This window comes from Protopterus annectens, chromosome 7.part0 (genome assembly GCF_019279795.1).
Source record: "Protopterus annectens isolate FY-2018-M chromosome 7.part0, PAN1.0, whole genome shotgun sequence".
NCBI lineage: Eukaryota > Metazoa > Chordata > Ceratodontiformes > Protopteridae > Protopterus > Protopterus annectens.
In genome coordinates, this window is record NC_056739.1 from 1401932303 (window position 1) to 1401956302 (window position 24000).

General features: G+C 38.8%; 1 protein-coding gene across 1 annotated transcript in view; it reads right to left on the reverse strand.

Moving 5' to 3' along the window:
• DOCK3 (dedicator of cytokinesis 3) overlaps positions 1-24000 on the reverse strand; it is a 4843230-nt gene that overhangs the window by 481568 nt on the left and 4337662 nt on the right. Inside the window, exon 28 of the mRNA XM_044077993.1 lies at positions 6567-6661. Coding sequence (XP_043933928.1) covers positions 6567-6661 — 95 coding nt within the window. The remainder of the gene's footprint in view (positions 1-6566; positions 6662-24000) is intronic.

Consider the following 24000-nt stretch of genomic DNA (forward strand, 5'->3'; position numbering starts at 1 on the left):
TGAACTACCTGCTGATGTACCGACTTTCACTTTTCTGTCCCATAGTGGTCACTTCTTCTAATGTTTTTGTAATTGCACCTCCTAGTTTTGCTCTCCATCTAACACACCTCTAGGCTAGGAATTTTGCCCTTTATTTCTAAGGTAATCCTAAGCTGTTTTATTCCTCCTCTATCCTTTCTACCCTTCCTTACCTGTTGATGTGATTCAAAATCCCCAAAGTTCCACATCACTACTTGTAGGACATCTTTCTGCCAGTCTACCTTTACCCCACCTCCATCCCTACTTTTCCCAGGCAAGATGGATTCCTTCATCCACCTCCTATTCTTGATGTCTCTTGGTGACTATGCCCATCTTTGTTTTAGTTGCTTGATATCATCTGCTTCATTTGACCTATTTTAACCTCATGTCCTCCACTCTCCATTTCCTGCTATCACTTGTGCTTCCTCTGTTGCACTCACTCCTTGTGCCACTCACTTCCTTTGATCTGTCTGTACATTTCCTCCTCTTGCTGTCACCTTTCTTCCACTCCTCCTCCTCTCAGTCCTCTTCCTATGAGCCTACCCCCATTTTCATGTACTGATCTTCTACTCTGTAAGCCTCTTAGTCTTCTGTCTTCCTGCTGTGTGCCTGTCTGTCTGTTCTTCAACAGTCTTTCCTTCTGTTGCACTCACTCCTTGTGCCACTCACTTCCTTTGATCTGTCTGTACATTTCCTCCTCTTGCTGTCACCTTTCTTCCACTCCTCCTCCTCTCAGTCCTCTTCCTATGAGCCTACCCCCATTTTCATGTACTGATCTTCTACTCTGTAAGCCTCTTAGTCTTCTGTCTTCCTGCTGTGTGCCTGTCTGTCTGTTCTTCAACAGTCTTTCCTTCTTTCCGCTCACTTTCCCACTCTTATTCACATCTCCATCAGTATCAAGTTATCTGCTTTTCTATTTCATTTTGCATTTTCTCCTTCCTTCCAGTTATGTTCTCTTTCTATCATCCTCCTTTCTTTCTTTCATCTCAGTCCAGCATTTCTCCCTTCTAATCTTTGCTTCCTTACTCCTACCTACCTTCTGTCCATTGCTTTCCTTCTCTTAGTAGTCTTGTGCTTCCTACTGCCCTACATTCCTTTCCTAGACATCTTTTTATCTCCACATAATGCTTATGAATTGTGGTTACCTCCTCTCTTTATCCTACAACCCTCTGCTTTTATTATCTTTTGTGTCAGTGTTTATCCTTATTCATATAGTTTCCATGGCAGCTTTATTTTTTTAATCATGTCCCGGTTTTCTTATTTGATTTCATATCTTATTGACTCCTTAAATCCTGAGTCCTCTTCATGATCTTAGCCTTTTATTAGCCGCTTAGTGTCTCTCAGTCACAGCCCCTTCCAGTATGGGATGACATTTGCTCATTTATGCTGTCCCCTGACGCTGCATTTGCATCACTCTTTTTCAGTCATTTCATCTGCTTTTCCATTCTTGAAAATAGACTTCAGGGTATATTTTCTAGTAATGAATTCAGTACATCTTCCCCTTTGCCTTCAGCTCATTCTATCTCACCCCCCCCCCCAGGAGAGTGGGGGGGGGTTACAAACAGAGCTTGCCTTTAAAGGAGAAAAACAATGTTTGACATTTGTTGTTCTCCTGTAATTCGAAAGTTTTTTTTTTTTTGCAATGGGGTCATGGGAGGATTGTTAGTTTGGGCATTACTGTCTGCTTCTACCAGAGACACGGGGGACAGACCCAGGGTAAATTTCAGATTTCCCATCCATTGGTCAAGGTCACACTTAAATATGGTTAGGAATGGACTGGATGGAGAGCTTGTGAGACAAATATCTGTCTTGCCACCATGTCTTATTTATGTCATAAGCAAAATTTAAATCCTTGAATCTAGTGGTTCTGATGTGTTCAGTTTTGTAGATATGCCAAACATCCGTCAGAGCTGGATCCAATGTTGATCTGTTCTTCTCCTGCATTACACTGTGCTTTATACATTCTCAAAGCCTTTTCAGGGACTTGTTGGTTATTCTATTTTGTTGTATTAGCAGCCCAGTGACTACTTCTGGCTCTGTGTCCCCAACCTTTTATCAGCTACTTACCTGCATTTTACCTTGGTACATGTGCCGTTCAGTTTCTTTATCATAGAGACATTTTGCACTCCACTTACCTTCCTACTCCCCATTCAGGTCATGATTCCTTCTTCTCACCAATGTAATGCCCTTGTTTTTGTTGCAATGTTGTGATTCAGCCTTCAATCTTGGGTTTGTCTATAAACCAGATTTTGGCTGAAGGAGATTTCCAGTTATTTCTTCATCATTTCTAAAATCTTTTCCAAATGCTGGTTACCTTATTTGCTGTGAAGGCTGAACTTATAAGCATTTTCAGAGTTTGTCTGTGTTCCCTTTAAGTTCATTCACTCCACTTTCATTTCCAGGTGCATGGTTTAACTCTTTTTGTCCATACTGGATCAAAAGAAGTTTTTCTCCCTATTAAGCTTGTCCTAGACTTCTCCTAGGGATTTTAATTGTATCTGTCTTTCTTTATACCTCCTGACTTTTACTGCTCTATTTTCTTTCATTATGGCCCTTTTTTGAGGGTTATTTTTATATCCACCTATCTATTTCTCTGTCTGTCTATCCATCTATCTAGCGATCTATCTGGGTTCCTATCACGAAATCAAGCATTAAGAATGCCGAATACCGGAAGGCCGAACACAGTAGTTCGAAATTTGAGAATGTTGAAGCCGTGGAAACCGAATTCTTTCCCAGGGAAAGAATTCAGTTGACCATTTCTGCGGCTTCGGCATTTTTGGACTGGGTCAAGGTAAGTGTGCGAATGGGTAGTGACAGACTTTAGAGTTGGGGCACGGGTCAGGTAAGTGTGCGATAGTGACAGACTTTAGGGTTAGGGCACAGGTCAGGTAAGTGTGCGATAGTGACAGACTTTAGGGTTAGAGTGCTGGTCAGGTAAGTGTGCGATAATGACGGACTTTAGGGTTAGGGCACGGGTCAGGTAAGTGTGTGGTAGTGACAGACTTTAGGGTTAGGGCGCGGTCAGGTAAGTGTGTGATAGTGACAAACTTTAGGGTTAGGGTGCAGGTCAGGTAAGTGTGCGATAGTGACAGACTTTAGGGTTAGGGTGCAGGTCAGATAAGTGTGCAATAGTGACGGCCTTTAGGGTTAGGGCTGGGTTAAGGATAGTGCATAGATAGTGGTGTATGTTAGGTTTAGTGTAGGTTTTGAAGGTGTTTGGTGTGATTGTGTTATGTGTGTGTTTTTCGGAACAGCGAATTTTTTCCCTGGGAAAAAATTTGCTGTTTTGAAGTTTCGATGTTATCCGAATTCGATCTTCCAAGTTCGAACTTATGGTGTTCGACATTTTAGAAGTTCAATTTCGTGATATAGACCCATCTATCTATCTATCTATCTATCTATCTATCTATCTATCTATCTATCTATCTATCTATCTCTACATATTCACAACTGACTACAGCACACAAACTCCCTCATCATCCAAAAAAATGCCCTGCACTACAAAACTTCTTACTACCCTACTGTCCAGAAAGGGACCTCCATTCTAGTAACAAATTCTTATTACTTACAAATAAGTCAAATAATGTTGCAGACTGGCTACTCCCAATGCATTGCTAAACTCTGGAATCATATCCTCATGCAAGTAAAACTCTTTGACAAGTTCAGTAGTTTCAAACTACTATGTAAACAAAATCTTAACCAATTCTGGCCCTGTATATGCTCCTCACAGGGTTAAAACTTTCTCACTGTACAATATTATACAAATACTCTCCTTAAACATAATATTTTTAACCTCTTACTGAAATGACAAAACAATTTTTATACATAACTGCTGCCTGTACAATCCACTAAGTTGCATGTGTGCTTTCTCTTTAGTAACTTTGACCTCTGTAAAATCTTAGCATGTATAGGTATCAATGTAACTACTGTTTGTGTATAAATGTAAATAGAAATGTAACTACTGTCTGTGTGTAAATGTAAATAGAAATGAAACTTCTCTGTGTTTAACTGGAACTTAGTATAATGCAATGTAATCAAATGGAGTTCTTCTCCCCGGGCCTCCACTGAAAATAGGTATTATCCAATCAGACTTTCCTAGTAAACAAAGACAAATAAATAAATAAATAAATAAATACATACATACATACATACTATCCACTGAAACACAAGTCCTGAGGAAGGCACCTGTGTCTAGCTCCATTTTTGAGGGGAGACTTTGCATGAGAAAAAGAAAGAAAACTCGTGTTTTTTTTTTTCATTTCTGTGGTACCATTAGGTGCATCTTTGTAGACCTCCCTAAGGATAACTCCAAAGAAGATTATAGTAAATGTAAATGATATGTATGAAGACACAATGTGCATCATTCTGAAAAAGTATATTTGTTTCCTTTAACCTGGTCAAACTCAGCATGATTCCTTTTGTAATAAAAAATCAAGGGAGCAAGTATCTAATTTTGGAAGGTTTGATAACAAAACATATGAAACTACTTTGACTGAAAAAGATATGACTGATGTTAGCATAACCAGTGAAGCTGGCACTGTAGTTTGTGGGTACAAAATCAAGGTGAGGCTGATACTGGTAAATGTTGAGACTATGAGCTACAGTGGTAGGGACACCAATAGCTAGGAAAACCACAACTGGTCCCATATGTTCTTTGAGAGATGAACCTGCTGGTACATGCAGCAAGTGAGAATCAGAAATGGCTTTCTCTATGAGTGTGAGATAAAATTGTGAGACATAATTATGAATCCCAAAACCGTGGAACTACTGTTGGTATATTATGTCTTAAAAAGAGAGACTTGTCACCTGATAGACTTGGCAGAAAATGTATTGGTTCAACACTGTATACCAGGGGCATTTTATTTTTCAATCAGGTGCATAACCTGACTAAGATGCTTGCACTGAGACACATACTATTTGTACTCATATCTTAATTTTTTATAAATCACAGTCACCCAATGTTACTTGTGTTAAGATCCAGGTAGGATTTGAGGCTAAAAGCAGATTTTTCTGAATTTTTCTCATTCTCAATTACATTCCGCACAGAGTGGTATTACTTACAATTTAAAGTAGATATTCCTTAATAAAGATCATTATAATAATATTGGACTAATGTCCAGTGATAGCAATAACTATCATTCAGAACTGTAAGAAGAGAATGTAGATCTTGGCAGATGGTCTAAAATAAACAGTTCCTTTTGAAATGTTGGTACTCAAAAAAAAAGGCCAAAAACACAAGAGAAGTACAAATCTCGAAAATCATTCTTCTCCTTTAAAGTTCGTTTTGTGTGTGTGTGGGGGGGGAGCCCCCCCTGCACCCCCAAAACGTATATATACTAACTCCAAGATCACCATACCTTGGAGAAAATGGAATATTCTAAGAAATGGCATCTCGAACTTAGTATATGTAAGTCCGATCTATCGGCCATTCAGTCTCTGTATTTTGGGACTCATTCTAGCAGGTCCTGATATTTAAAATGGTTACCAAAATAAATATTTCTATTACTGCGGTGGTGCAGTGGTAGCATTGTTGCCTCACAGCAAGAGGTTCTCCCATTCGATTCTCGGCTGGAGTGCGGGGATTGCCTTCTGTGTGGAGTCTGCATGTCTTTCCCGTGGTTGGGTGGGCATTTGAAAGACATGCGTAAATGGGCGTGTCTTCGTTGAAGGTTGAACGTCGAGCTGACACCTCAGCGTTCATCAGAATCTACTGCCAATCATTAGCAGACCAGAGTTCTGCTGTGGCGACCCCTAACCAGGAAAAGCCAAAAGACAACAACAACAACAACCAAAATAAATATTTCTCCTTCCCATGCTATTAAAAATTAAACTATAAATGTATATTCTATTGCCACATGATTTTCCCCTGAAACTAAATCTAATTTGAGTTCTTTGAGACAAAAACTGTAAAATGGACTCATTACAAAATCTACAGTACTAACAGGTAGATTACAATTCTTTAGATAAGATTTAATTGCATAAACTAACAATACAGATTCAGTGAATAGTGTTTTCCTGAAATTCTTTGGATATTCATCAGTTTTCCCAGCCAAAACCTGACACTTCTACATTCTATCAAAAAAAATGTTTTACAAATGTAATGCAAGTTCAGGTAAGGAGCAATCCTATTCCATCTCACATCCACACTACTGAAATATACTAATCCTGAGGCTGTGTCACCTTAACATTAGGAATCCTTTTATCAATGTGTATTTCTTTCACAAAACCTGGAAGCTATTGAATGAAATGCAAGATTTTGTAGTGATGGTTCCACCAAATCTAGTTTAAATTAACTTATTATACTCAGCAACCATTATTTTAGGAGTCAAACAAATTCATCAGTAAATGGAAGTTGGATGATAATGCTAACGTTATTAATGCAGACAATGCAGGCAATAGTTAAACTGTCCTGGATCATAGAGCTGTAGATCTCCAAAGTGATGGACAGCGGAATCACTGTATATTGTCTGTAGACCCTGTAAGGTTAAATCTGTTCACCAGTGTGAATGGTGCTTCTCATCAGTTCATGTTTCTTATCACATACTCACTTGCTGGTAAGAAGACGCATTACTGTCCAGTCCCGGGGAAAGACACTCAGCTTCATCAGGTTACGAAACACGCAGAAAATCTTTAAAAGGAATTCCTAACAGACAAAGAGAGAAATTCAGCATCAAAAAGTTGAAAAATATCATAAGTTATTAAAAGTAATTTAAACAACAAACTTACATGCTGTAAAAAATGATAGGCATTTTGCAGGGGAATGAATTTGTTTACTTACCACTACAGAAACAGGATAAAATAAGCATACATTAAAAGTGTTAGGAAAATGGAATAAACTAAAATTATTGTACTTTCAGAGATTTAGTATACTTCACTAACTACGTGGGACAGAGCAATGGAGCCCTGACTTTAGTTACAGTCAGCCAGGTTTGAACAGCCAGCCCCAGTGCTATAGGAGCTGTGGAGGGATGAAGAAAATAGCCAATGATGGCGCATATACTTTATGGTGGAAGGTGTCAGCTGAATCCTAAAACATCCATTGAATAGCTATCAGCATGAATTGAATGCACAAAGATTACTGGGAACAATACACCAACCAGTGACAGAAAAGTACTTTGGCCAGGACCACAAATATATAAAACCACATGGACAGACTCTAGGTGTGGCACAGCAGACACTGCACTGTGCCTAAAAAGACAGCACTGGAAGGATAATAACCTTAGGAAAAATCTAAATACATGAAGTGATTACAGCTGAAGAGAATGGGAGTACAAAAGGAAGCAAGGCTAGATTTTCTGCAGGGAACTTGCATAACAATATAAACAGAAAATTACTGAGTATGGCTTTTCAATAAAATGTAATTCATAAAGTAATGTTTCATGTAATAAGCAAAGACACGGTGGTGAAGTGGTAGCATTGTTGCCGCACAGCAAGAGGTTCTCCCATCTGATTCTCGTCTGGAGCGCCTTCTGTGTGGAGTCTGCATGCCCTCCCCGTGGTCAAGTGGCGTTCGAAAGACATGCGTGAATGGACGTGCCTTCATTGAAGGTTGGGCATTGGGCTGGCACCTCGGCACCATAAAAATCGACTGCCAATCATTAGTGGACCAGAGTTCTGCTGTGGTGACCCCTAACCAGGAAAAGCCGAAAGAAAACAACTTCTCTCACACCCATCTGTGATTTTCAGTCAGATCTGAAATCTGACAGTGTAACCTGTGAATGTCACACTGTAAATCCTACTGCCCAGCAAAAATAGGCATAAAGGACTCACATCATTCTGCATTATTAAAGAAGATGTAGTCTAGATAATGGAAATTAAGCATTCTCTGATGCCACGCAACAAAAAACTTGAATTCTTAACTGGTGTCACGCAAGATTAAGGCCAACTGCATACCATAATATGCTGGTGTACAGTAAAGGTAGTGCAGGCCCAGTTAGCCAGCATTCTCCTGCCCCCTGATCAATGATCAACATTACCAGCAGGGGATGAGTTGTGTCCCTGGGGACTTCTTATTCATTTGCCCTTCTGCAATCTCATTACTCATATTGCTTGGCATGTCACTGGATTTCATCCTGCAATCCTGCAACACAAACTGTATAACCCCATGGTGACCCCTTGGCTTCGGAATTGAATCTGAAGTGCTGAGATATCCCATGAGTATTGCAGTATTTCAGTACTGCAATTCACTAGATAAGGGGTGGTAGAAGATGTTTTCCTTTATGTTTCACTTCTCGGATTTTTTTTATATTACTAACATTGGTCTAAGCATTACAAAATGTAATCTACAATAGGGAGTAGCTTTCTTCATGAACTCAGGCCCACGGTACTTACTAGAAGCAAGCCTCCTGTGTGCTAATCAATAGGAAGGGTTCAGTCATAGGTTCATAGAAAAGTACTAGAGAACAAACTGACAGACCATTACAAGATTAGCAAATAAACCATATTCAGAGGCTCCCACCCAGCCTTGAGAAGTACAATACATGACACACCATGGTAGAATTTGAGGCTCCCCATCCAATTATCTAGGTTTACCATAAAGGTGGCAAAGGTGCCACTCTGCTTGACATTTAGTGGAATTTTGTTCTAGAGGTGGGGTATAAATTGTAATAGCAATCTGTCATACTAACATGTCTTATTTATCTGACGTTGAATGTTTAAGTCCTTTAACTTGTTATGTTAAGAAACATTAGATCTGCAAAGGAATAGAAGGTCAAGAACTGCTTCATAGCTTAAAAAGCTAGACCATAGTCACCATGGAGGAGTTTATAAGACACTAAATGAAGCTTGATGGCTGATGGTCAGTCCAGATAACTTTGGTTCTTGATGCATTTAATCTCTTTAGTTAGGAATCTCCAAGGTCTCAAACTGAGTGATACATTTCAACAAATACACGACAAAAGAGGCATTTCATTTAATACTGGATAAATTAAGAGATAAAAAGGAATTAAGGCTTCTGATTTAGAGGAAACACCTTTGGAAAATAGTTGAGCCAGACAGAAGAAGGATTTCCAGACAATTATGGACACATGATGATCAAACAATGAGGAATTATCAGCAACAGTACATAGTTTAATTACAAGGGTGCCTCACTAGAGGGGTGTATCACCTATACAGTATGATGTAGAAATGTCTTGTCTACCAAAATCCAAAATGAACTATACCACATTATTTTCATGTTTAGTTTGAGACTGCTGCTTTTGCACCAATGCCTAATATAGTCTAACCCATTGTGAGTCAGTGGAGCAGCAAATAACCACCTTTGATTTAGTCATCTACAAACTTGGATAAACATAGGCCAGAAGTGTCGACTTGTAGTCTCTGAAACAGATGGAAAATAGAACAGGTCTCATCATTGTGTCTTATGGTATACCACTTGTAACATATTTGCTTTCAGAAGTGGCACCTGATTCTCTGGCCAGGTGGGTTTTGTCAGTTAACCAGTTAGATACACACAGGATAACATATGGATTTATATTTAGATTTACAAGTCTGCCCCTAATACCTTTAAGGGAAATAGTGTTAAAGGCTTTGGATAGGTCCAATTATGCTATGTACTTCATAATCACTATTCACTACTTTGTTGATTTTATTAAAGCATTAAGTAAAGTTAAGGAGTCAGACTTTGTTAAAGCCGAATTGTAAGGGCTCAGGGTTAAGAAATTTTCAGTGTCCAGAGTAACATGATTTTTTCCATAGCTTTACATAGCAACCTAACGACTGGATCTATAGCTACCAGGATCTGTGGGTTTGGCCATCCTTTTTAACAGCATGTAACTAATGGAGATGCTTAGATTAAAGATGTTAAGTAGGGATTTTAATAAACCCATATCTATTACTGATAATCAAGCAACATGGTATAATATCAGGTCTCACAGATGAGGTGTTCTTAAGAGTCTGAAAAGTCTTTGTCTATAGTAATAGGAGGAAGTAGTTGGGACTGTAGAATCTGTGTAATAGTTCTAAATGTGGGTGCAGTACAATTTTCTTTACAAATTTCATCTAGGATATTAGCTATTTCTTTTGGATCAGAATGGGGAGCACTGTTGCAGATCAGCTAACATAAATGGGAAAAAGCATGCAAACAAACATACAGAAGGACAACATGAAAGGTAGACAGTTGGGGGAAGTAAGAACGCCATTCTTATTTTTGTGAGATAGGTACCATTTTTTAAAAGGATAAAGGAGAACATAGTAAGGATCAAGTGCAAAGAGGAAGGAAATACTAGAGTGTGTTGGAGAAGTTGGCAAACATACAATGCAGACAGAGACCGATAGGGGAGCTATGGGGTGACATGGTTGAGACACAAACTGACAGAGGATGGACAAATGGTGATGGGGAGGACTGGAGTACAAACAAGGAAAGGTAAGGACACATAAATAAGGGGCACACAATGGAGATGGATAGGGAGAGGTATGGATGGCCTGGCTGACTATTCCAAAAGAAAATTTGTCCAGATGTCAGTCACCTCTGAGACCTACATAATTGGGAGTGTTGCCTCTAGTGGGCCAATGGATGAAGATATTCAGCTTTGTGACTCAGTAAGCTACACAAGAAGAGATTCTTGGATGCCAGTGTGGATATCCAACTGCCAGTATAGTTTCATTCAGATCAGCAGCTGCACTTCACGCTGTGTGACCAGGACAACCCTACCAGAGTACTCTCACAGGAAGAGCCTTCAACCTGTTTCCTGAGGGGTGTCTTTTGTGGCTTTGTTTATGTGCTTATAAACAAAGGGATTATGTCTAGATCTAAGGATGTCATTATCCCCATTTACTCAGACTTCCTTACGTCAATCATTGAGTATAATGCCCCCTCTAGCATACATTCGTTCAGACAAATGCAAATGGAATGCCACAGTGTGATAGGTTGTACAGGGTACCACAGACTTGTAAATATCTGATCCTATTAATTTAGTCTGCCCATTCCAACTTATGGATCCTTGAGCCGCTTGTCAGATCTGACTTGGCAACATCAGTGCTCCAGCCGTGAGCCCTTAAGAATTCTCTCCAATAATGCATCTGTCTCTTATATTACTTCAGATCTGTTTTATTGCCTTTGCAACCAGATGCATTTCCATGCTGCTAAGTGCTCCACCTCTCTTTGTTTTGCAAGTTTGGACAAAATTCTATAGTAGTTAAAAAGGTTACAAGGTCTAAACAATCTGTCCTACATTGAACAGCTCAAAGCCCTGACACAGAAAGGGGTGACAGTGGAGAGGCACAAACTGGAAGAAGGTGAATACATTGTGATGGGAAGGACTCCTACAGACTGTAAAAAGGTGACCTGTGTCTGGCATACAATCCTCCAACCCATTACTGATGGATTTACTGCACATCAGGAAGTCTAATGGCATCAGAAATACTTGGACTAGGGATCTAAACCTCTTCTGCAACATTAACAGAACAATTTGGAGGGGCAGGTATACCACTCTTCTGGAAATTAATCCCCATCTATGTAAAATAAAGCTCATCCCTTCCCATATTCAAGCACAACTTGGATATATGGATGGGATACAAAAAATTTATCAAGGGATGGGTAAGGCCAGTCAAACACCAAATGGAATCGTTAATGTATGCACCAAAAGGGAAACCGGCAAGGCTTAAAATTGTCTGCAAGGGAAGCTAACCTAGTAATTACCTATGAACCTATATTGATTGGTGTTAGCTCATGTGCATTATTTATTTATTTGCATTTGTGTATTTACTGATTGATTTATTGACTGATCATACTTTTTTCAGTGGTTATTTTACTTTCATTTTCAGCTTTTAGCTTCTTAACTCATTCAAGCCTATAGCACCATTTTTGTATACTTTTAGTTGACACCCATAGTTCCTCATCATGTCCAGTCCCTTTTTTGGTCTGGCGTATTTAACTAAATGACTTACCAACTAATAATAGTCAGTATTAGAAAGGACAGTGGCTTATTAACAAAATATCACTAAGATTGTTAATCTGTGAAGTCCTGCAGTAGAGAAATCAATCACTGCTTTCCACTTCATAACTGAGAAACCTACATGCTATTGAGGGATATGATGTGAAATGTCATGGTGGGACACAACAAGCTGCCCTCTGCAAGTACGGCAAGTGCACGGCAACAAAAATTAGTGTAAAAGTCAAAGGAAAGCCAGCACAAAGTGGTGTGTAGAATCCAAATTTAATATGGCAACAGTTGTTGTTGTTTGTCTTTTGACTTTTCCCGGTTAGGGGTCACCACAGCGGAACTCCGGTCCACTAATGATTGGCAGTAGGTTTTTTTTTACGGTGCTGAGTTGCGAGCTTGACGCCCAACCTTCAACGAAGGCACGCCCATTCAAGCATGTCTTTCGGAATGCCACTCGACCGCGGGGAGGACATGCAGACTCCACACAGAAGGCACACCCTGCACACCAGCTGAGAATCGAAGGGAGAACCTCTTGCTGTGAGGCACCAAAGCTACCGCTGCACCACCGGCAACAGTTGCCATATTAAATTTGGATTCTACACACCACTTTGTGCTGGCTTTCTTTTGACTTTTATGTCATGGTGGGAGACATGAAAATTCATTGACAATGCCCATTTATATTACACTACACTAGAGCTATTGGTAGTTGTTTGTTAGTAATTATGAAAACAAGCAATATTTTCATAGGTACTTAGTACTTCAAAAACAAGTTTCTTACAAACTATATGGCAACAGGTGAAACTTTAGATGTTATTGAAGAAAACTGTATTTAATATTTGCATTTTAAGTTGCATATTTTGAAAGACATTCCGTGTTATTTATATTGCTAATTATACAATTAAGCATATGCTTTCCTATTTCTGTACATTATCAGTAAACATTTACCCACAGAGGAATTTTTTGCTGTCATTTGAAAGCGTATGTGCCTTTAACAAAAGTAAACTAATGATATATGTCTAGATTGTACAGTTTCCAATATATGACAATTTGTTTATGAAAGTTTATCAGAAATGTAATTCTGAGTTTGCATGCATTATTATATAGTATTTATGGAAAGACTATGAATGTACTGACTATTATCACTGTAAAAAAACACTTTTCACTGATAACAATGCAGTTTGAACAGTTGTAATAGTTTCTATTGTTCACAAAATATTTACTCTCATGATTTTTAAGTTGATTTTTCAGAAAATGCTCTGGAGTTTAAGGATGTGTGTAGGCTGCTAGAGGTGTAACTTTCCACACCTCAAAGTTGTTAATGAGTTAATGGTACCCTTACACTCATTGCTAGTTTGCCTAAGAGTGTTTTAAGGTAGGTAGAACGGTCCTTCTTATAACCATGAAGTAGTTTCTTTCTGTTGTTATATACTTTATTTATATGTTTTTTTTTTCATCACAGGGAAATAACAGTATTGATGAATGCAGATCATTGCTCTCAACCTCTTAGCACAAAAAATCAGGACAAAGCCAAAAATAATAGGGGTGGGGGCAAAGTCACAAAAAAAGGAACACATTTTAAAAATTGCTCTTATAAACTTAGAAAATTGCTAGAATAAAAGATCTTGCGTTACTTTGCATTTTTTGAAGGGTATGGATTCTGAAACTCAAATGCCTCAATTATTTAATGAATTCAGTCCTCACTGATTTGCCACAAAAATAAAAAAAACACAAATTTTATGAAGAACAGACAAAAAATATGATGCGAATATCTGGACAGCCGAGAAATATGATGCAGATGCTGCATTTACACAAACTGCAAATAAAATACACCTCAAAATAGTTAATGAATATTAGGCCTGGCTCTGTCTTTTGTGACATATGGTGGACAACATTCTGTATACATTTGCTAGAGTTACTAAGCCAGTAGCTACATTGGTGTAATGAAGATCACACCAGTCTGCCACAGATTTAGTAAATACATATCAAAGCTGGCCTAGGATGATAACAGATCCATTTCTGTATGAGGTTGCCAATAATTGTTGTCACTAATATAGCCATGGACCCCCAAAGACATCAAAGGAGAATGAGATAGAGAGAGACAGAGATCCAGTCATCTGTGACATGGGGTGTTTGTTATAGAGACAACTACATAATGAACAGAGTAGAAGAACATATATTGTGAGACATTCAATGCAAATTAATGGTAACTATTACAAAGTACTGTTTTGTCCAGTGAATCTTTTTCTAGTAACCAACCAGCTCTACAATATGAGGCCATGCAAGTGTAACTTAACCAACTTGGAGTGATACTGTAGTTATAACCTGTCCAATATTCCCTATTATATCATCAATGTGTGTGTGTGTGTGTGTGTGTGTGTGTGTGTGTGTGTGTGTGTGTGTGTGTGTGTGTGTGTGTGTGTGTGTGTGTGTGTGTGTGTGTGTGTGTGTGTGTGTGTGTGTGTGTGTGTGTGTGTGTGTGTTACATGCATTCTTGGCATATTAGTCAATTAGTGTAAAGGTTATCTGAATAATGGTTTAAAAACAGAACTAAATATAATGGGAAATTTAAACAGATAGCACCTCAGTGGTCCACCAACATATTTCTTCAGTCCTATGAACAGCTACTCTCATTAAAGACAATGGCAAAAATGTTAGCAAGGAACTAAAAAAAAACACCATTAGGAAGACCCTTTAAGCTAGAGTTAAAACTAGCATCAGAAGCCAAGGATAGTTGCAAAGCATTCTTTAATTACATCCGAAAATTGAGAAATAGCACCTAGCAATGTTATGAACTAATCCTAAGTGGCATTACCCCACACTGACCCTAAATATAGAGCTAAATTACTTGCAGAAATAATCTGGTGCTAACTTTACTCCAGAAACAGTCAATGAAATTCTATAAATTCCTGAGTCTCATACACCCCTAAGACAGTAATGGAGCAAGTTCTGACTGCATTATCAAAAACTAAAACACCTCTTCCACCAGCACAGCCAAGTTACTGGATGCCTAATAAACAGTGCCAAAATGCCCTCACTGAACCTCTGCTAAAGTTGTTTAACTTAAACCTAGCCACAAGGTATGTCCTAAGTATGGAAACAAACTGTTGTAATGCCCCTTCAGAAAGGAGACCCTACCACAGACCCCAAGAACTACAAACCAATTAGCCTAATTAGCTCAGTTTGCAAGACCATGGGACATATTACCTCTCACTTCATAAAGTACAATATTCAAAACCTCATACAACTGAACCCACAGTAGTTTTTGGCTTTGTCAAGGGTAGGACATTTCTATTTAATTTAGTAAATTTCTTAAAAACATTCATAGAGTCAGTGTTTCTGGGTCATTCCTTCTATATAGCATATCTGGACTTGGTCAAGGCCTTTGACACAATAACCCATGCTGGCACTGCAAATAAATTAAAATACATTAAGGTAGCCCCTTACATGGTTACATGGATAGCATATTGACTGAAAGATAGAAACCACATAATTAAGGTGGTAGGTGCCATTTCATAAAGTAAGAAAGAAACTAGAAGGACAAATCAAGGCTCAGTGCTTGGGCTTGTCCTTTTTGACATAAACCTTTTTGACATCTATACCATAACCTCTGGCCTATGATTAACCCCAAATTTGATGAATGTAATCTGTATGTTGTCATTCACTCCCCGTTAGATTGCTACAACAAGAACTAATCCTTACAAACTGATGGTGCACAGGAAAAGGGATTAACCTTAATGTAAAAAAGTGCAGTATTCTTATGTTTGGTAAAGATCCCTTGTCTAAAACTTACAGTATTGCTATCTTACACGGTCATTTCAGAAATGGTAGACAAGTGGCTACAGTTCAAAAATGTTTTAGGACAGTGAGGTTCACCTCAATGTTTTGTTCTATGTGAGCTGAAGGTGCAGTTTTTGGGAAATGCTTCCCCTTTTCTCCACTGTGGTGCAACCAAAAAAATGGTATATGTAATTCAGGGGAGGTGGGAGGTGGGGGGAGGCTTGCACCCTGTTAAGAAAAAAAAAAACAAAAAAAAAAAACTTTTGTTGTGTCTTTGGGTGTCCAACTCACCAGTTTGCCGTATTCACCTTTCAGAAACAGGTGAGTTGAAAGAGAATACATCACCAGCTCGTAGGTGAACCCTTATGGTATAGCATAGCCAAGACTCCATGCCACAACAAATGGACATGTAGTCGGTGACCTTAGCAACTAGGTCAACAACACTCTCCTTCTCTTTTCTTTTACTACAATGTATCAATAGTAGTCAGCTAATGTTTTTATTTAGCCCAGCTAATTTCTAAGGGTATCTCATCCAAACCAAAATAAGTTACAATCTGTCAGCCCTATTTAGACCAATTATAGGGCACGTCCTCTTTCAACAAACCTACCCAGACATATTAAGAGCTAGAAAGAACTCAATCCACACAGCCTATCTGGACCTCACCAAGGCCTTTGACAGTCCACACAGCCTATCTGGACCTCGCCAAGGCCTTTGACACCATCCCCCACTCTGGAATCATAGATAAACTTACTAAGCTGGGCATTTATCCCTACGTCACTTGATGAGTTGCCAACTGGCTTACTGACAGAACCCACACTGTAAAAGTAGCTGACTCCAAATCCAGCTCCAGACAAGTGACACGTGGAGTACCTCAGGGTTCAGTCCTGGGACCGCTCTTGTTTGTCATCTACTTCTCTGAAGTACAGGCCAACACTAAGGGACTCTGGCTAACAAAGTTCACAGATGACTGCAAACTGGGAGTCATTATTAAATCCCCAAATTATGTGGATAGTCTACAAAAGGTCCTTTCAGAAACAGGTGCTTGGTGCCAGAGCTATGGGCTCAAGCTCAATGCCAAAAAATGTATAGTTATTTCCTTTGGGAAAAAATATGTACCCGTGAATTACCACATAGGTGGCAGTACACTAAACACCGGAAGTGTGATAAGAGACTTAGGGACACAGGTGGACAGTGGTCTCACCTTCAATAACCACATCGCCACAACAGTCAGGAAATCCTTCTATGTGGCACACCTCATCACTAAGTGCTTTTCATCCAGAAAAAAAGGAGGTCGTTGTCCCACTGTACTCTTCCCTCATTAGACCCAATATAGAATACAATGCCCCATTTGGTATGTACCTCTCAAGACATCTGCAACAACTGGAAAGGTTGCAGAAATACCTCACTAAAAGAATCACAGGCCTAAAGCAGATGCCCTATGCTGACCACCTTAAAAAACTCCAGCTATACTCTGTCGCATATCGTCTACTCAGAGCTGATCTCTGCTTAACATACAAGGGCATGTCAAACCCAGAGCTGTTGGACATGCTACACTTAAAGAAATCCCAGTCCCTCAGAGCTGCACGCTCCAGGGATCTAAACCTTGTCATCACAATAAACAAGACATGCTGGAAGGATAGGTTCCTGACCCAGAGACTCCCCAGACTCTGGAATAGACTGCCCATACATGTCAAGCAGAGCGCCTCCTTGGCCCTCTTCAAAAGGAACCTTGACGATTGGATGGGAGAAAGGAAATTCACCCCAGGGATCACATCAGTCGCCCTGCTAGACAGGGGTCCAGGGAAGTAAATAGTGTGGGAAGAAATAGCCAGGGAATTGTTATGGCTAGGCTTGTATAGACCCTAGGGCCGATAGCCTAGTACCAACCTATAAACCTATGAACCTATAAAGGTGCCTAACTGAAATTATTATTGATCTGAAAGTGTTATGCTACCAAGACAGGCTTGAACCCTAGCCTGATATTCTGTCTTCTATAGGCTCCTATAAGGAGATTGGTCTGCCTTGCATTCTATGCCATCAAAGACTCAGTTCTAATGGATGTCTTGTACCTCCATAAGACCAACAGCTCCTCAAACTAAGGCTCTAAACTTCCACCAATACATAAATAACACATTTTGAAGGTACAGATTTATTACCCCATCTCTGGAACAAACTGCCTTTCCATGTTAAATAGAGCGACACTCCCACACATTTTTAAAGAAGAACCTAGATGATTGGATGGGTATTCCCAAATTCATCACTGCCCCAACATGTTCTGACCTCAAAGGAAGTCTAAGGAACAGTTTGACTGTAGAGTTGAAGAGGAAGAACAAATGTGGAAAGAAAAGTCATAATGCAAACTAAAGTTGGGGTAGATTCAAGATATACTAAAACACAGTGGTGGAAGTAATAGTGGAGTGCAAATCTGCAGAGGATACTGGAAAGAGGGAAGACCTGCATTGTGAAGAAGCAGCACCTTAACAGAGTTAGAGGCAATGCTCATACAACCTTTTCTGTGTCATTTTATTTTTATTCCTCAGTCTTGCTCTGAGCATCTTCTATCTACCACAGTTCCTTTCATCACATTCTTTTGCCAGATATGTTTTTATATTAAAAATGAGTCAACTTTGTAATTCACCCGAACACACTAAAGAACTGAGACTGTATTAGGGCTTAGACAGCATATGCATATCATGTCTTAACAGTTTACTAAAACACTACTGTGTATGAGAGCACAGAAAGTAAACTGCCTAAACAACCTATTAATTACTGCAACATGATACTGTATAATGAGATTTATCAAATAAATTATGCATATCTCAGAACCACAAGAGTAAAAGGCTAACAGAAATGGAAATCATATTGCCTGCTATATTACTGGTGTACTACTATACCAACCTATACCAAAATAAGAGAACAGATTGTTGTTTTATTATTTTTAATCACTTAAGCTTATCAAGTTTACTTTCAGGAGTATCCTGGGAGTACTGCCTGATTAACTGACTTGCCCAGCAATAACAGCATATAACTGGGAATTAAGGAAATCAATGTAGGAACTACAGGGTGAAGTTCATTGGCATCTTAAGGCTTTACCCCCTCTGTGTCAGGCTGCCAGATGACCATGCTTGAAATTTAGTGGTTATACTAGAGGTCTAACCCATATACCAATAATAACTAAATTCATGCATAAGTAAGCATATAGAAAAGATGCTAGTAGGTGCAGTATTAAAACTAGACTAGGTATGTTATCAAGGGACACGTGTACTGTAGCCTTTCTTTATATTACAGCTAAGTAAATATGTCACATATAATTATACTGAAATATTGTAACCAAGCAGGCTTAAAGAATTCAAGTTACACCTGCGTTATGTAATAATGGCACACACATAAGTAACCAATGCTTCCTAATATGAGCATATCCCCTCTTAATAATCTGAAAACTGTATCGTCTCTAATATCATAAGGAAGAGGGGGTTGCACCCTCCTTAATCCTAGTATAATAATTAAAGGGGGATTATTTATTTTTTGGGAAAATGTTTATTGACAAATAAATAAATATGGTTTAGTTAAACAGCACATAACACTTCTTTAATTTCAAGAGATGGTTAAGAATTAGCTATGTTAGCATTCTTATGTAAGCCAACTATTCCATTTGTAACCCTTCAAAGAAGTGCTTATGGCAATGGCAGAGTACAAATTCATGTGGTTAAAGGACAGCTAGACTGTTGTTTTTTGTTGCTCTCAAATGATGCATAATACAACAGTATCACGTTCAGTATATTTTCTAAAGGAAAAAAAAATAGGTCCTGAACCCACGGAGATCTACTCAATCAATAGGGTGCAGTCATTCAATGTACACAGACAGCACAAGTTTTCATCTGCCATTCCCTCACTTACTGCCTCTCATTCATCCTATGTCCCTCTTCTCTTCACATCTCTCACAATTCCTCTCCTTTCTTCTCATCTTCCCACTGCATGCCTCTCTCACCTTATCTCTGTCCTCTCATAGGATCATAGGAAGTTACTAGGCTATACAAGCCTAACCAAGAATTTAGCCCATGTTCCAACAAGTCAGCATCCTATGCCACTGTCTAGCAAGGACACAGGTGGAATCCCAGGGGTGTATTTTCTGCTCCCCATCCAGTTATCCAGGTTGTGCTTAAAAAGGGTTAGTGAGGTACTTGCTTGATGTGGAGAGTGAGTCTATTCCACAGATGGGGAAGTTTCTTGGACACAAATCTGTCCTGCCAACAAGTCCTATTGATGTCACAGACCAGGTTGAGGTCATGCGTGTGGGTTACTTGAATATAGACTGACTTGCGGATATGCAGCAGTCCCATGAAGGTGGGGTCTGAGATTGCTCTATATGCCAGACAGAGGTCACCTCTGAGGAGTCTGTAGAAGACTGACTAGAGGGACAGGACCTTTAGCCTATCTGTGCAGGGTAGATGTTTGAGGCTCTGGATTCTCCTGGTGAGGAACCACTGTGGTCTCTCCAGCTGCTGCATGTGCTTTGTGAGGTACATGCCGAAAGGGGCATTGTACTCAATAATGGGACTTATAAGGGAAGAATATAGGGATGTTATGACCTCCTTGTCCCTGGGTGAGATACACTTACTAATGAGGTGGGCCATGTAGAAAGCTTTCCATAAAACGGAGGCAATATGGTGGTGAACAGCTAGTTTGCTATCAACCTGGGTGCCCAAGCCTCTCACTATTGATTGCGTGCTTAGGACCTTATTATTAATGTGATAATTTGTGGGAATATCACTCTCCCCAAAGGGATGATGATGCATTTTTTTGGCATTCAGTTTGAGGCCATGCTTCTGGCCCCAGTCATTTGTTTGAGTGAGACCCTCTTGGAGGATGTCCACATCACTAGGGGAATTGATGACAGCACCCAGCTTGCAGTCATCTACAAACTTGGCCAGCCATAACCTATTGGTTTTGGCCTGCACCTCAGAAAAGTATATCCCAAACAAGAGACCTCAAGACTGATCCCTGGGGTACACCCCTTGTTATGGGTCTACTGCTTGAGGTGGCTTCCCCTATTTTGAATAGGTGGGTTTTATCAGTGAGCCAGTTTGCTGCCCATCTGGTAACATATGGACTGATGCCTAGTTGAGAGAGTTTATCTATTATACCTGAGTGGGGAATAGTATCTAAGGCTTTGGCTGGGTCAAGGTAGGTGGTGTGTACCATCTTCCCCTCGTCCATGGCTTTGGTGGCTGTCTCAAAGAAGTCAACCAAAGTTAACAGGCATGATCTTTCCTTGATGAAAACAAACCTCTCCCCATGGTATCCTTTCCTGAAACTATCCACACTCACCTCTTTTAGTGTCTTCATACCTTTCTATATAATGATATGCTGCTAACTCTAACATAAGCCATCTCTGTCAGTATGGCTACATCTTATGCAAAAAGCTCTGCATAATTCCATTTTCCAACCATGTTTTGACATTGTAAACTGCTTCTTGAGCGTAATGTATCATATTCTTGCATCAGTAAATATGTATGTTTTTTCACTTAACCTTCTTCTGTAAATATGTTTTGTTAATTTCTTATGCAGTCTTATTCACCCGGGCTGCGCATGCAAATGGTCCACTGAGATTAGTGCATTACCTTGGTAAACAAATATGAATAAATAAATATTTCATTAAAAAATCTTATGAATAAATTATGAGTCCAGTAAAGGTAAAAATGTACTCTAAGACAATAAAATAAAATGTGCCATATTTAGCTCACACGACACGTTTACTTCAATCAGACTTCTGTGCTTACTGTTACTTCATTCTGTCATCTGAAATGCATGTGCAACAATCTTTATATACAGTAGAAAAGCAGTGCCAATTAATCAATAAAGTAATTAGTATCCTCATTATATACAAAGCACTCACTACAAATACAGAGAAGAACTACTTGTTGAAGGGCCTTGTATTCAGCCCTGCTTTAAATGGATTCTGTTTTGAACTCTTTCATACCTTGAGATTATTAATCAACACTGTCATTGAGGTACTTAAAACAACAAAAGGTTCTAGCTTTTGTGATATAATGGTCTGCTTGGACATAATGACATGTAAAATTCCCTTTGTTTTAAACACTTTAGTTAGCTATAGCACTGACACCTGGGCCTATTTTTTTAAACTCATTTTTGCCTATTTCTTCAAACTAGCTGTAATTAAAAATTAAATATTTATTTTTTTATTTATTATTTTATTTTACATTTGTTTACTGGGAAAATCCAACTGGACACATGTCCTTTTTTAGTGGAGGCTAGGGGAGAAAAGCTACACATAGAACAAGTAGTACAACAAGATACAGAGTATGTTAAAAAGTTAACATGGACTTTCAAAGTTATTACGTGATAATATCAGACCATAAACAGGTGGTATTAAAAGGAAAAGACAGGTTGAATTACATAGTCATTACAGTGTAGAAGGTTCAGTCAATACATATTTCCTGTGAACATTCATATTTACAATCATTAGACATTCATATTTCATATACACATTACTTTATTGTAAATCTTTTACCACAGATTACGTGTGGGTAAATAAATTGTATGGATAGGAGAATTCCTTCTGCAAGGAACTGAGCGTATAAGTAGCACGCATAGGTAGGCGGTGTTAGACGTTCTATAGGATAAACAGAAGAAGTGATCGATAGAGAGGTGTTAGATTAATAGAAGTAGTGATAAGGACATAGAGAGGGGGATGTTAGGAGTAGAGTAGAGACACAGCCATCTGTTTAAAAGGTGAGTTTTTAGCATCGTTTTAAATTGGACTAGTGATACTATGGTGGTGATGTTGTCAGGTAGTTCATTCCAGATTTTACCTATATAATTTGACAAGAGGGAAATAACTATTGAGCAGTCTATACCTCAGCATAATTACCATTAGCCTGCAAGTGTACATGTGCAACTGGTGACAAAACTGTTAACTAACCAGATACTTCCAATTAAATATCCATTTCAATAAATGAAATGCAACACTGCTAACCAGTGCAAGGGGTGAAGGTTGACAGTCCACAGATGAATGATGCTTGAGTTACGGGTCTATATTATATGTTCGAAGTTTGAAAACTTCGAACATTAAATAATCAAATTTAAATGTTCTAAGTTTCAAACATCGAACATATAATAATAATAAAAAAGCAAACAAACGGAGCTTACCTGAGTAGTGCAGGCAGGGGGGCAAGGCCCTCTGCACCCCTCACACCCCCCGCTCTTTAAATATACCAACTCCGAGACCGCACTTTACCGCACTATAGTGTAATACATACACAGAAAATACAGCACATATTTATGCAATAATATACATCAATTAATTAATCAATGAATCAATTACTCAAGCAATTCAACAATTTTATTTATTTATTATTTATTTATTTACATTTGTTGACTGGGAGTGTCCGACTGGACGTAGGTTACAATCCAACAATTATACAATTAAATAATTAAAACACTTCAAATTCAAAATTCATATAAAAACTTTCCAGTTACACTCTATATTAATGCCCCTAGGGGCTAAAGTGCTCTATTTCAATATAAAAAGAGTTTCCTTATATAAGAGTTTTTTTCTTTATATTAATATTATACCGTATACTAGGAATATGTTCCAGAATTGTACCTAATAAACCTTGTGGGTTGCTACCATGATGTTTTTTAAAGTGCATTGCAAGTGGACTTTCTATTTTCTCATTTCTAATGTCCCTAACATGTTCCTGCATCCTAATTTTGAATGCTCTTTTACTTTCACCCACATAGAGCATTCCACATGGGCATTTCAATGCATACACAATACCTTCTGTATTGCATGAAAACTTTGCATTAGGTTGAAAATGTACTCCATTTATATACTGAAATGTTCTACTTATATACTGACAAGTTATACATATATAGTATATGTATATATGGATATAGTTCTTATCTGTGTCAACTTTAAGTCCATTTACAAGATAGTCTCAAAAGCAGTACTGACAGACCCACTGATAAAGTAGCAATATGAGGAAGACAAACTGAATGAAGAGTCAATGTGACCATTAAAGGCTTCCAACAGAGACCCATCAACAAAGAACAATGACAGCTTATCAGTGTGCCTGGATGAACAGTCTGGAGAAAGTTTGATGATTAAAATTTGTTTCCCTATTGAAATGTAGGCACTCAAAATGCTGACTGCTGACAAAAAAAGGGTGATGATTCAGGAAAAGATCGATCTTCTCCTTTAAACTTCTTTTTTTGCAGGGGGGGGGCAAACTCTGCTGCATTCCTGATTTGGGCCCAACCCCTCTACCCCCCCCCCAAACTTACACTAACCTCAAGATG